At 39.3% G+C, this 14,509-nt stretch overlaps 1 protein-coding gene and 1 non-coding gene across 2 annotated transcripts in view; one reads left to right on the top strand and one right to left on the bottom strand.

The window, feature by feature from the left end:
- The window catches only part of LOC126355026 (WD repeat-containing protein 19), a 293,157-nt gene that overhangs the window by 110,365 nt on the left and 168,283 nt on the right, over positions 1–14,509 (bottom strand). Inside the window, exons 13-14 of the mRNA XM_050005172.1 lie at positions 11,253–11,350; positions 8,887–9,017 (exon numbers count right to left, since the gene is read on the bottom strand). Coding sequence (XP_049861129.1) covers positions 8,887–9,017; positions 11,253–11,350 — 229 coding nt within the window. The remainder of the gene's footprint in view (positions 1–8,886; positions 9,018–11,252; positions 11,351–14,509) is intronic.
- Positions 12,879–12,953, top strand: Trnat-ugu (transfer RNA threonine (anticodon UGU)). The gene has a single exon. It is a non-coding gene; the product is annotated as a tRNA-Thr (tRNA).

Raw genomic sequence — 14,509 nt, 5'->3', positions numbered from 1 at the left:
TCTCATCAGCCAATGACCGCAGATACTCAGAGCATGGGACACGTGTTATAGGCAAAGAGGAAAAGTTAATGGTTTACATTAATACACATAGCATAGCTACAAGAAAAGCTACGTTTTCACATATAATGTTTGTCTTGAAGATTAACAAACTACAAGAGATGCTAAGCTTTCTCAGGTACTATTGATCTTTTTTTGCATGTGTTATACTTTAACATACATCACACAAATGTGCCAGTAAATTTAAAATAATGACATAAATGTCTGGTCTTCTGTGCTCGAAATTCTTGTAAGTGGCTGGTCCTCAAAGTACTCAGTTTTAATCACTCTATGATTTAAGAAATGCATCCAACTTTTACACACTAACATAAATGTTGTTGTTATGGTCTTCAGTCCAGAGACTGGTTTGATGCAGCTCTCCATGCTCCTCTATCCTGTGGAAGCTTCTTCATCTCTCAGTACCTACTGCAATCTACATCCTTCTGAATCTGTTTAGTGTATTCGTCTGGTTTCTCTCCAAGATTTTTACCCTCCACACTGCCCCCCAATACTAAATTGGTGATCCCTTGATGCCTAAGAACATATCCCACCAACCAATTCCTTCTTATAGCCAAGCTTTGCTGCAAATTTCTCTTCTCACCAATTCTATTCAATACCTCACCATTAGTTACATGATCTACCCATCTAATTTTCAGCATTCTTCTGTAGCACCACTTTTCGAAAGCTTCTATTCTTTTCTTGTCCAAACTATTTATCGTCCAAGTTTCACTTCTATACATGCCTACACTCCATACAAATACTCTGAGAACGGTCTTCCTAACACTTAAATCTATACTTTTCAAAGCAGTGCGTTCAATTAACAATATAAATATTGCAAACTTTAGGGAAAGCCTACAGCAGCTAGACTGGGATGAAGTGTATAAGGAACCCGATGCAAACTTGAAATATAACTTATTTTACAATACATTTTTAAGGGTATTTGAAAATTGTTTTCCCAAGAAAATAGTTAAACATAATTCCAAGAAAACATATAAAAAACCTTGGCTAACTAAAGGAATAAGACTATCTTGCAACCGTAAAAGAGAACTGTATCTAACAGCAAGAGGGAGTACTGACCCTGAAATTGTTCAATATTATAAAAACTATTGTGCGGTACTAAGAAAAGTTATTAAAAAGTCCAGAAGCATGTGTATCATGTCTGAGATCAGTAACTCTGATAATAAAATTAAAGCAATTTGGAATATTATTGAAAGGGAAACAGGGCAACCAAGAGCACAGGAAGACTTTAGTGCAATAAAACTGAATGACAAGTGCACTAACAAACAATCAGAAATTGAAAATATTTTTAATAATCATTTTTTAAATGTTGTGGAGAAAATAGGATCTAGATCTTCACTAGAAGAGGCAAGGCTATTAATAGAAGAGGCCATACCTGCGCAGTTTGAAACAACTGTAATTCCACCAACCTCTCCCTCTGAAATCAGTAAAATAATAAACTCACTGAAAAGTAAAAGCTCTTACGGAATTGATGGCATTTCCAGCAAAGTACTTAAAGCTTGTTCCCCACAGATAAGTAGGATTCTCAGCCACATATGTAATAGCTCTTTGGAGCAGGGTGTTTTCCCTGATAGACTGAAATATGCCATTGTAAAACCATTGCATAAAAAGGGGGATACGTCGGATGTCAACAACTACCGCCCAATCTCTCTTCTGACAGCTCTATCAAAAATTTTTGAGAAAGTAATGTATTCAAGAGTAGCCTCCCATATTTGTAAAAATAAAGTACTAACAAAATGTCAGTTTGGTTTTCAGAAAGGCTTTTCAACAGAAAATGCTATATGTGCTTTCACTGATCAAATATTAAATGCTCTGAATAACCGGACATCACCCATTGGTATTTTTTGTGATCTCTCAAAGGCCTTTGATTGTGTAAATCATGGAATTCTTTTAGATAAGCTAAATCATTATGGTTTGAGTGGGGCAGTGCACAAATGGTTTAATTCATACTTAACTGGAAGAATGCAGAAAATGGAAATAAGTGGTTCGTGTAATGTTAAAACAACAGCTGATTCCTCAAACTGGGGTGCTATCAAGCACAGGGTCCCACAGGGTTCGGTCTTAGGTCCTTTACTGTTCTTGATATACATTAATGACTTACCATTCCACATTGATGAAGATGCAAAGTTAGTTCTTTTTGCTGATGATACAAGTATAGTAATAACATCCAAAAACCAAGAACTAAGTGATGTAATTGTAAATGATGTTTTTCACAAAATTATTAAGTGGTTCTCAGCAAACGGACTCTCTTTAAATTTTGATAAAACACAGTATATACAGTTCCGTACAGTAAATGGCACAACTCCAGTAATAAATATAGAATTTGAACAGAAGTCTGTAGCTAAGGTAGAATTTTCAAAATTTTTAGGTGTGTCCATTGATGAGAGGTTAAACTGGAAGCAACACATTGATGGTCTGCTGAAACATCTGAGTTCAGCTACGTATGCTATTAGGGTTATTGCAAATTTTGGTGATAAGAATCTCAGTAAATTAGCTTACTATGCCTACTTTCATTCACTGCTTTCGTATGGCATCATATTCTGGGGTAATTCATCGTTGAGTAGAAAAGTATTCATTGCACAAAAACGTGTAATCAGAATAATTGCTGGAGCCCACCCACGGTCATCCTGCAGACATCTATTTAAGGATCTAGGGATCCTCACAGTAACCTCAGAGTATATATATTCCCTTATGAAATTTGTTGATAATAATCTAACCCAATTCAAAAGTAATAGCAGTGTGCATACCTATAACACCAGGAGAAAGGATGATCTTCACTATGCAGGGTTAAATCTGACTTTGGCACAGAAAGGGGTAAATTATGCTGCCACATAAGTCTTTGGGCACCTACCAAACAGCATCAAAAGCCTGACAGATAGCCAACTAACATTTAAAAATAAATTAAAAGAATTTCTAGATGACAACTCCTTCTACTCATTGGCTGAATTTTTAGATATAAACTAAGTATTAAAAAAAAAAACAAAAAAAAAAACAACCCTTAATCATTAGTGTCATGCAATATTTTGTGTAATGTAATTTCTTGTACAGACATCTTTTATTAACCTGACACGTTCCACATCATTACAAAGTGTCGTATTCATGATCTATGGAGCAAGTATTAATCTAATCTAATCTAATCTAATCTAATCTAAACTTGATACTCACAAATTTCTCTTCTTTAGAAACACTTTCCTTGCCATTGTCAGTAAACATTTTATATCCTGTCTACTTTGACCATCATCAGTTATTTTACTCTACAGATCGCAAAACTCCTTCACTACTTTACGTGTCTCATTTCCTAATCTAATTCCCTCAGCATCACCTGATTTAATTCGATTACATTCCATTATCCTTGTTTTGCTTTTGTTGATGTTCTTCTTATATCCTCCTTTAAGGACACTGTCCATTCCGTTCAACTGCTCTTCCAGGTCTTTTGCTGTCTTTGACAGAATTACAATGCCATTGGCGAATCTCAAAGTTTTTATTTCTTCTCGATGGATTTTAATTTCTACTCCGAATTTTTCTTTTGTTTCCTTTACTGCTTGCTCAATATACAGATTCAATAACATCACGGATAAGCTACAACCCTGTCTCACTCAGTTCCCACCCACTGCTTCCCTATCATGCTCCTCAACTCTTATAACTGCCATCTGGTTTCTGTACAAATTGCAAATAGCCTTTCACTCCCTGTATTTTACCCCTACCACCTTTAGAATTTGAAAGATAGTATTTCAGTCAACATTGGCACAAGCTTTCTCTAAGTCTACAAATGCTAGAAATCTAGGTTTGCCTTTCCTTACTCTTTCTTCTAAGATAAGTCGTAACGTCAGAATTGCCTCACGTGTTCCAACATTTCTACGGAATCCAAACTGATCTTCCCCGAGGTCGGCTTCTACCAGGTTTTCCATTCGTCTGTAAAGAATTCACCTTAGTATTTTGCAACTGTGACTTATTAAACTGATAGTTCGGTAGTTTTCACATCTGTCAACACCTGCTTTCTTTGGAATTGGAATTATTATATTCTTCTTGAAGTCTGAGGGTATTTCACCTGTCTCATACATCTTGCTGACCAGATGGTAGAGTTTTGTCAGGACTGGCTCTCCCAAGGCTGTCAGTAGTTCTAATGGAATGTTGTCTACTCCTGGGGCCTTGTTTCGACTCAGGTCTTTCAGTGCTCTGTCAAACTCTTCACGCAGTATCGTATCTCCCATTTCATCTTCATCTACATCCTATTCCATTTCTATAATATTGTCCTCAAGTACATCGCCCTTGTACAGACCCTCTACATACTCCTTCCACCCTTCTGCTTTTCCTTCTTTGCTTAGAACTGGGTTTCCATCTGAGCCCCTGATAATCATACAAGTGATTCTCTTTTCTCCAAAGGTTTCTTTAGATTTCCTGTAGGCAGTATCTATCTTACCCCTAGTGAGATAAGCCTCAACATCCTTACATTTATCTCCTAGCCATCCCTGCTTAGCTATTTTGCACTTCCTGTCGATCTCATTTCTGAGATGTTTATATTCCTTTTTGCCTGCTTAATTTGCAGTATTTTTGTATTTTCTTCTTTCATCAATTAAATTCAATACCTCTTCTGTTATCCAAAGAGTTCTACTAGCCCTCATCTTTTTACCTACTTGATCCTCTGCTGCCTTCACTATTTTATCCCTCAGAGCTGCCCATTCTTCTTCTACTGTATTTCCTTCCCCCATTCTAGTCAATCATTCCCTAATGCTCTCCCTGAAGCACTCTACAACCTCTGGTTCTGTCAGTTTATCCAGATCCCATCTCCTTAAATTCCTGGCTTTTTCCTGTTTCTTCAGTTTTAATCCACAGTTCGTAACCAATAGATTGTGGTCAGAGTCCACATCTGCCCCTGGAAACGTCTTACAATTTAAAACCTGGTTCCTTACCATTATATAGTCTATCCGAAACCTTTCAGTACCTCCAGGCCTCTTCCACGTATACAAACTTCTTTCATGATTCTTGGACAAAGTGTTAGCTATGATTTAAGTTATGCTCAGTGCAAAATTCTACCAGGCGGCTTCCTCTTTCATCCCTTACCCCCCTTCCATATTTACCTACTATGTTTCCTTCTCTACCTTCTCCTACTATCGAATTCCAGTCACCCACGGCTATTAAATTTTCGTCTCTCTTCACTATCTGAATAATTTCTTTTATCTCACCATACATTTCACCAACCTCATCGTCACATGCGGAACTAGTTGGCACATAAACTTCTACTAATGTGGTAGGCATGGGCTTCATGTCTATCTTGGCAACAATAATGTGTTCACTATGCTGTTTGCAGCAGCTTACCCCCACTCCTGTTTTTTTATATTTTTATTCATTATTAAACCTACTCCTGCATTACCCCTATTTGATTTTGTATTTATAACCCTGTAGACACCTGACCAGAAGTCTTCTTTCTACTTCCACCAAACTTCACAAATTCCCACTATATGTAACTCTAACCTATCCATTTCAGTTTTTAAATTTTCTAACCTATCTGCCCGATTAAGGGATCTGACATTCCACACTCCGATCCGTGTTATGCCACTTTTCTTTCTCCTGATAATGACGTCCTCCTGAGTAGTCCGCCCCGGAGATCCGAATGGGGGACTATTTTACCTCCGGAATATTCTACCCAAGAGGATGTCATCATCATTTAACTATACAGTAAAGCTGCATGCCCTCGGGTAAAGTTATGGCTGTAGTTTCCCCTTGCTTTCAGCCATTCACAGTACCAGCACAGCAAGGCCATTTTGCTTAGTGTTACGAGGCCAGGTCAGCCCATCATCCAGATTGTTGCCCCTGCAACTAATGAAAATACTGCTGCCCCCCTGCAGAAAACATATTTGTCTGGCCGCTCAACAGATACCCTTCTGTTGTCGTTGCACCTACGGTATGGCTATCTGTATCGCTGAGACACGCAAGCTTCCCCACCATCGGCAAAGTCCATGATTCATGCGAGTGAGGACTAACATAATTCATCTGGCGTAAAAAAAACACCTTTGAAAATAACGCTTTTCAAACCCCCGTTCGCAATACTATCGCTAGACTGTTTGATTTAGCAGGTGCCATGGAGCACCAGAAAACAGGCATTATTGCACATGCGCAGCTGCAATGGCGTAGGAAGTCCACATGTTTGTATGTAGAAAGCACTAAGAGAGCTTACATTATGCCATAAAAGAAACAGTATATCAGAGGATACTCCAAGAGCATAAGAATTTCATAAACCATACTAAAATGCATAATTTGGCTTGAAGTGCACATTGTTTCTTTCCAGATTCACAATGAAGTAGGTCCCATCTAATATTAAGCTTTTCAGTGTGGTTTTTGGAATGTAAATTTTCTTAGAGTACCAGTACTGTACCATCTCGTATTTGGTTCTTTATTATGGCATAATGCCATACATGGCAGAAGATGAAAATGAGCACTTGAAATTCAGTGAACAGTTGGAACTAGCCAATACTGTGGAATGAAACACTTTATTTCAAATAAATTGATTGCCTCAGTGGAACGATTAGTAAAGCCAAATTTCTTTAGAAAACACAAAAATAGCTTCATTGTTCTGTAAGGCGATTAATGATTAACTGATAATAACTTGGAAATAAAATAAAATCAGAAAACTGAAACCAGTAACATATTTTTGCCCTCCATAATTATGTGAATATATCTTAATTCACTTGATAGCTCCAGGGCACAGAAATCTGTTTTGTTTTCATTTGATGTGGGAGCTGTAAATGGAGAGGAAACATCTTAATCACTTAACACGGGGATCATGTGGAGACTAACCCCAGCCCCACCACAACTCGGCCAACTCTGCGCATGCGCGAATCTGGCAGCTAGGGTGAGCAAGAAAAATTTCTCTCATTAGCATCTGGCTGCTTGCTGCTACTGCCTGTACAGCTAATAGCCACACTTCAAGTAGTGGGAAGCGGGAGAAAGTACTGCTCATAAGAGAGTCAACGGCGCATGTGCATGAACCCATTGGCAACTAGTCAAACAAAACTAATGTATACAGTTGTGACGTCATGCTCATAGAAAGCAGTTTATTGTTACAAAGTATTACATAGTCTTCACCCTAAGGCCTTTGACATATTTTTGCTGTTTGCAGCACTTGTGCGTGCACAATGTTTTGTTGTTGTAAATGGTGCACTTCCTTTGCCACTTAAATTTTATTTTTTTCCCCTCTCGCTCATATTTTATTTCTGCAGTATTATTCTCCAGTAGCAGGATACAGTAACACTCTTTGCTAGAGAATCAACTCTTACCAGTTGAAATTACAAAAATTTAACTGAAAGTAAAAACAATGGAATTCTGAAAAATTCCCAGGTTTTTCCTGGTTTTCTCCCTAATGAAAAATTTCCTGGGCTTTTCCCGGATTTCCCAGTTGTCCCGGGTCGTATACACTCTGTAACGTCCATACCTATTCCAAAAACAGATCTACCACACCCTCTCTCTCTCTCTCTCTCTCTCTCTCTCTCTCTCTCTCTCTCTCTCTCCAGTCACTTACCACCCCCATATACCCACTGTCAGGCCACAAAGTAGTCTTCCTCTCTTGACTCAGTACCCCATAGGACTGGAGCAAATGATCACATTCTCTGTCAGGGTTTGAAATAAAACACATCATACCCTGAAATGAGGAATATCCTCCCCACCCTTCCCACAATGGTATCCCACCACCCACCGAACCTATGCAATATCCTTATCCCACCCTACTCGATCCCCATTCCCAAACCTTTGTCGCATGGCTCATACCCTGCTATAGAACTAGATGCAAAACATGTTCCACACATCCCCCATTACCATCTGCTCCAGTGCTGTTGCAAGCCTCTCCCACTCCTCCACGAAGTGGATGTCCACCTATGAAAGCAGCCACTTGATTTACCAATTAAGCTGCAACCACTATGGCACTTTCTACAGGGGCATGAAAAGTAACTAGTCGTCTGTCCACAGGTATGGCCACTGCCAAACTTTGACCAAGAGACAGCCGGACCACCCAGTTGCTGAACATGCCTCCCAACACAATGTGCTTCACTTTAATGACTGTTTCACTGTCTGGATTCTTCCTACCAACACCAACTTTTCTGAACTGTGCAGGTGGGAACACTCCCTACAACAAATCCTTTGTCCTCATAATCCCCCTGGCCTCGATCTTCATTTGTCTCTGGCCTCACTCTGTGCTCCTCCCTGTCCTCTATTACTTATCCCTTCCTTGCCCAGATACACCTCCTATTCCGCTAATACACATACTTGTCTTTCCCCCTTCTCTATTTCTCTCCTCTCCTGTCTAACCACCCCCCCCCCCCCCCCCCCCCTACGCCCAAATATTCCTCCATGGCCCTCAGCATGATCTCTCAACACTGCCCCTAGCAGTCCTATCCTATCCCCACCATGTCATTGCATGTTCCCACAGGCAGCACAGCATCTTCCTCCCTCCTCTACCCTGCTATTCCACCCCCTCCCTGTCCCATGTCTCCATTTACCCTCACCACCCACTCCAGCACATTGCTGCTCATTCAGACAGTCACAGTCACGCCCCAGCACCCTTAGACAGTGGCTGTGTGTGCGTGAGTTATGTTTGTGTGAATGTGTGTGTGGTCTACTTTGGAAGAAGCACTTTGTCTGAAAACTTAACATTTTAGCAGTCTTTTTCTTTGTGCCTATCTACGAGTCAAAACTCAGGAAAATTATTTTTCCATTTTGTCTATTTTCTTTCATCAATTCCCTTACAGCTTTTGTTCCTGTAAGGTAATTTGCACTTGCAGTTATAAAAGAGTAAGTCCATATTTTTAAAAACAATATCATGTACACATTTAATAATACAACCTGAGCCTTATCGAAGTTCTTTAAGAATACTGCCATATGACCAGTTAATAGTCGCCTGTCTTCCTCATCTTGGATATTCTCAAGGGCCCAAACCATTCCTGCATCATCAATTTCTTGATACACTTGAATGGCTGCAAGGATAAAATTTTCATATAGTGCTCATGCAATATTTGTTGTTGGGATTATTGTTCCACATATATTTGAATAAATATTTATGAATTCATAAAAGCATAAAATGTTAACTTTTAGCATGAACACTACTATGGTTCTTTTCCTCAACAAAAATACAGAACTGGAAAATTAAGAGTGACCCAATGTCCCTTCTCCACAAACAATGATGCAGGTAAATATGCTGACATATATAATTAACAACAGTCGAAACGACAAATCTGAATGCAGAATGTTACAAATATACAACAGTCACAGCTCAGTTTAAGATCTGAATCATTTGGGAGAGAACAAGGAATGAGGCCACACCATTGCTTATGGAGAAATAAAAACTGATATTCTGAATATAGGTGACTATCAGTAATCACACAGTTAGAAAAATGATAAATATTATATTGTCTGTATTAACCTCTAATAAAAGGAAGATTAATTTGATATGACTTGATGAGATGTACTTTGGTTTATGGATCCATTCTGAGGAGTTCCTCAAGGATGTAGAACAAGTCATAAAACAAAATAAGTAACATGTAATAACAAAATAGGTAAGCTAAATCCCTGCCACAAATCCTTCGTGAAATAGTCCTCATAAAGTGTGGTGTAAGACAAAAAATCTTACACATAATTTTTATTTAAGAGGTAATAATCAACTTGTTATAAAACACGCAAATATACAATACATTGATGGTGCAAATGATAATTCCGAACTTATAGTGGGCACGAAACATCAAAAAGAAAATCCATGTTACAACACGTACTTATATTGATTACTGCTCTCACAAAGTGGAGAAGTCAGATTTTACATAACAATCACATAATCTGATGGTTAATAATACAGGGTTGTTCAAAAGTCACAAAGGGCTGGTAACGGCGAATAAATTTTTTAATTAGTCTTTTCTCTGCTCTTTCATTTCAGATTCTGACAGAGGAAGGATGGAAGGTTGACCACAGCAAAATTCAGCAGCATTCAAGGAACAAAAATTGTGCAATTTGAAAGCAGTTATGATGACTTCATGACTTGTGGCCCATCCTGAATCCACAAATCAACTAGTTTTCTTAAGAAAATTGACAATGGAGTAGAATGAGCTGACCACCAATATATCCTTTAGCCTTTAGGCTTCTCTCAAATAAAACTTTATTAGTAGATAAACTCTACATGGCTACTGGTAGGTTATTGAAAATGTATGTTCCTGAAAAAATGGACCAAAGTACATGACTTTCAATATTTTTGTAGATTATTCCTATTTCTAGGACTGATTTCATGAACTATTGGCTTGAAACAGAAACACTTTCTGGCAAATTTCTTTAAGGAAGCAGTAGTCAGTATCACCAGGTCCTTGAACAGGCTTCTGCAAGATGTTTTCATTTCACACCAAAAAAACTACATGATTTTGGACTGCACCGGAGAACTATAGCCTCAGTCTTCTGTTTCCCAAGGCAAGACAGACCTAATAACAAAGATTTTTGCTCAGCTTTATACATTTCTGCCCTACAAATTTAGAGCTTATTAATCTGCTGTCCATCAATAGAGCAAATCTTACCCTTCCACTTCTGTGCCTAGATGTCCACACACATTCGTCAATACCTCATCCTCCAACCACAATTTACTGTCCCACAGCATGCAACCAGCTTGCCACCCCACATAAGTCTCATTACTGTGTCCCCAGGTATACCTTTCTTCTTTATACAACTTTCTCCCTATTGTGTTAAAATGTTTGAAATTTACATCTAAATTTACCTTACAAACTACAAACAGTTTCTCGCTGCATGCATGAATAATTATTCAATATTTCTTTCTATATAGCATCTATCCTCTTTAACAACTGACTGCTCTTACTATTGTAGGCACTGGCAGATAATTTTGTTTCTTATCACCTTAGGGAGGGAGGGAGAGGGAGGGAGGGAGGGGGAGAGAGAGAGAGAGAGAGAGAGAGAGAGAGAGAGAGAGAGAGAGTGAGCGCAGAAGATAGTTAAGTATAAATCATTATATTAAAAAAAGAGGTGGGAAGGTAACTTGAGACAATTGCAAAAACAGTCAGAATGATGCCATATTTTTCACTGAGAAAGGGTATTATACAATAAATGCAAAACAGAACATGAAGTCACAATTATGATCCATGGAGTACACAAATAATTAAACTAAACTATCCTTCACTCAATTCATTATGCCTAATGCATAAATTATTGTATATACAACTTACCAAATTCTACTTCAAGATTTTTCAGTGCTGCTTCTCCTAAACGTGTCCACGATTCCTTGGTGTTCAACAGTTTGCATGTTTTCCATGCATCTGAGAATCTGTTATTCAGAAAAAAATTCAAAAAATGCAATACTTTTAACAAAGAAATGTATCACTGTTTGCACTAGAATTTTATAACATACTCAATGTCTGAATTTCATTATTTTTAAAACCAACAGAGACTGGGTAGTGAAGCTATGAACAGGACAATTAACTGAATTCAAACGACACACTTTAGCATCAAAGAATAAAAATGTTGTTACATAATAATTTAAAATTCATTACAATAGATTCTGCTACTATGTCGAAGTCTATCTAGTGATAGTACTAAAATACAAAATCTTTCTGTTCTGCTCTTTCCTGGCCACAATGTACTTATGATAAAAAATCCTTCCTTTAGCGTACCAATGAAATCTGTTTCATACTACACAAAAACAGTGATGTGCACAAGCAAAAACTACGATACTTTAGTAGCTCATTACACAAATATACACTCACATAAAGATGGACCACGAGGTTGGCTCAAATGGCTCTGAGCACTATGGGACTTAACTTCTGAGTATACATGACGATAGTATCTGTTCCCAAAAGAGCAGTTACTGTAGATGACCACACAGCTTTGCTAGAAATGAAACGATAATTAAATGGACACCCTAGCTGCAAACAGGCGTTGATGTACTTCATCAGGGTCATGTTGAAAATGTGTGCCCCGGCCGGGACTCAAACCCGGGATCTCCTGCTTACATGCAGACACTCTATCCATCTAAGCCACCGAGGGCACAGAGGATAGCACGACTGCAGGCACTTATCCCTTGCACGCTCCCCGTGAGACCCACATTCCCAACATGTCCACACCACTACATTGGTAGTGCGCCTAAAAGATGTTTGCCCATCATACTCATTACTCATGGCAGATTAATCTTCCAAGTCCCGTACGAGTTAGGGCATAGTGTGTGCGTTTGCACAAGAAGGTCAATGGCCGGGAAGCTATATTTTAACTATACATGACAATAGTATCTGTTCCCGAAAGAACAGTTACCGTAGATAACCACGCAGCTTTGCTAGAAATGAAACGATAATTAAATGGACACCCACTCTCACGGGGAGCATGCAAGGGATAAGTCCCTGCAGTCACGCTATTCTCTGTGCCCTCGTTGGCTCAGATGGATAGAGCGTCTGCCATGTAAGCAGGAGATCCCAGGAACGAGTCCCGGTCGGCGCACACATTTTCAACATGTCCCTAATGAAGTACATCAACGCCTTTTTGCAGCTAAGGTGTCCATTTAATTATCGTTTTATTTCTAGCAAAGCTGCATTGTCATCTTCGGTAACTGTTCTTTCGGGAACATATACTATCATCATGTATAGTTAAAATATGGCTTCACGGCCATTGACCTTTTTGTGCAAACGCCTTCACTATGCCCTAACTCGTACGGGACTTGGTAGATTAATCTGCCACGAGTAATGAGTATGATGGGCAAACATCTCTTAGGCTCACTACGAATGTAGTGGTGTGGACATGTTGGGAATGTGGGTCTCACGGGGAGCGTGCAAGGGATAAGTCCCTGCAGTCGTGCTATCCTCTGTGCCCTCGGTGGCTCAGGTGGATAGAGCATCTGCCATGTAAGCAGGAGATCCCGGGTTCGAGTCCCGGTCGGGGCACACATTTTCAACATGTCCCTAATGAAGTACATCAACGCCTGTTTGCAGCTAGGGTGTCCATTTAATTATCATTTAACTTCTGAGGTCATCAGTCCTCTAGAACTTAGAACTACTTAAACTCAACCAACCCAAGGACATCACACACAGCCAAGAACATGGCAGGATTCGAACCTGCAACCGTAGCGGTCGCGGGGTGCCAGACTGTAGCGCCTAGAACCGCTCGGCCACCCCGGCCGGTGGACCACAAGGAAAGGATCATTATGAAATATTGACAATATTATGAGAAAGATAGTTGCTACTCACTATATAGCAGAGGTGCTGACTGGCAAATAAGTACAACAAGAAGACTGCCATACAAATAATCTTGCAGCTGCTGAGGCCATATTCGACAGCCTGAGACTGTGGTTTTGTGTGTGTGTGTGTGTGTGTGTGTGTGTGTGTGTGTGTGTGTGTGTTTTGTTCAGTTCCGATGAAGGCCTTTTTAGCCAAAAGCTTTTTGTTGTGCCTATTTGCCACTCAGCATCTCTGCTACTTGGTGAGTAGCAACTATCCTTTTCGTAATATTGTCATTGTTCCATCTTGCATTTTCCTTATTTCATTATGAAATATGAAAGCTGTAAACGCTGTAAAAGAGAAAATGCTGTTACACTTTCAGAGTAATATAACCACATTACTGGCATAAAAACTGTATTACATGAAGTTGCCACAAACACACGTGCACACACACACACACACACACACACACACACACACACACACACACACACACACACACACACACACTGCAACATCATATCAAAACATACAGCTAGTTGGTACTGACTGAGAAGAGAACAATTTTGGGTGTATAATAAGGAGACTGTGTGTTTGTTCACTTCATGAGCTATTAAGAAAATAGGAACATCAGCGAAGCAACAGTAATTGTTACACTGAATGAAGCTTCAGCATTCTAGGTGTCTTGTAATTTGTTTATGTGCAGCACCAAGGGTGTGTTGACGAGGGAAGACAATTTTGTCTTCAGAAAGTCACATTTGCTGGTTTCTGTATTTTAAAGTAACATATTTTATGAACAGTAGCTCCAGTACTGTGTGACATTGGCACACTAATGGATCTGTGAATTGTGACTAAAACAGTATACAATTAAACAATGGAAACTCCAGGTAGGAATGTCACCAATGTTGGAAAACATAGATTGCTATTTACCATAAAGAAGACATGTTAAATTGCAGACAGGCACAATTAAAAGACAGTTACATAAGGCTTTCAGCCACAGCCTTCATCAGCAAAAGAGAAACACACACCATTCATACACACAAGCAAGCATACTTCATGCATACATGATCGCCAACTCTGGAAGCTTGGGCTAGAATGAAACTATCATGTGGGACACAACCAGCAGTCTAGAGGGAGCATGGAAGGGTGAGGGGAATGTGAAAGAGGAGGTGAAGGGGAAAGGGGAAGGGGAAGGGAATCGTAATGTACAGGTGTTGGAGAGAGGAACGCTGTCTGGAGCAGTGAGCAGGGACTAGAATGCAAACAGGCACAGTGTCAGGAGG

Source organism: Schistocerca gregaria, chromosome 3 (assembly GCF_023897955.1).
Source record: "Schistocerca gregaria isolate iqSchGreg1 chromosome 3, iqSchGreg1.2, whole genome shotgun sequence".
In the NCBI taxonomy this organism is placed as follows: Eukaryota; Metazoa; Arthropoda; class Insecta; order Orthoptera; family Acrididae; genus Schistocerca; species Schistocerca gregaria.
The sequence above is the reverse complement of the archived record's forward strand: the minus strand, read 5'-3'. Positions and strand labels throughout refer to the sequence as shown.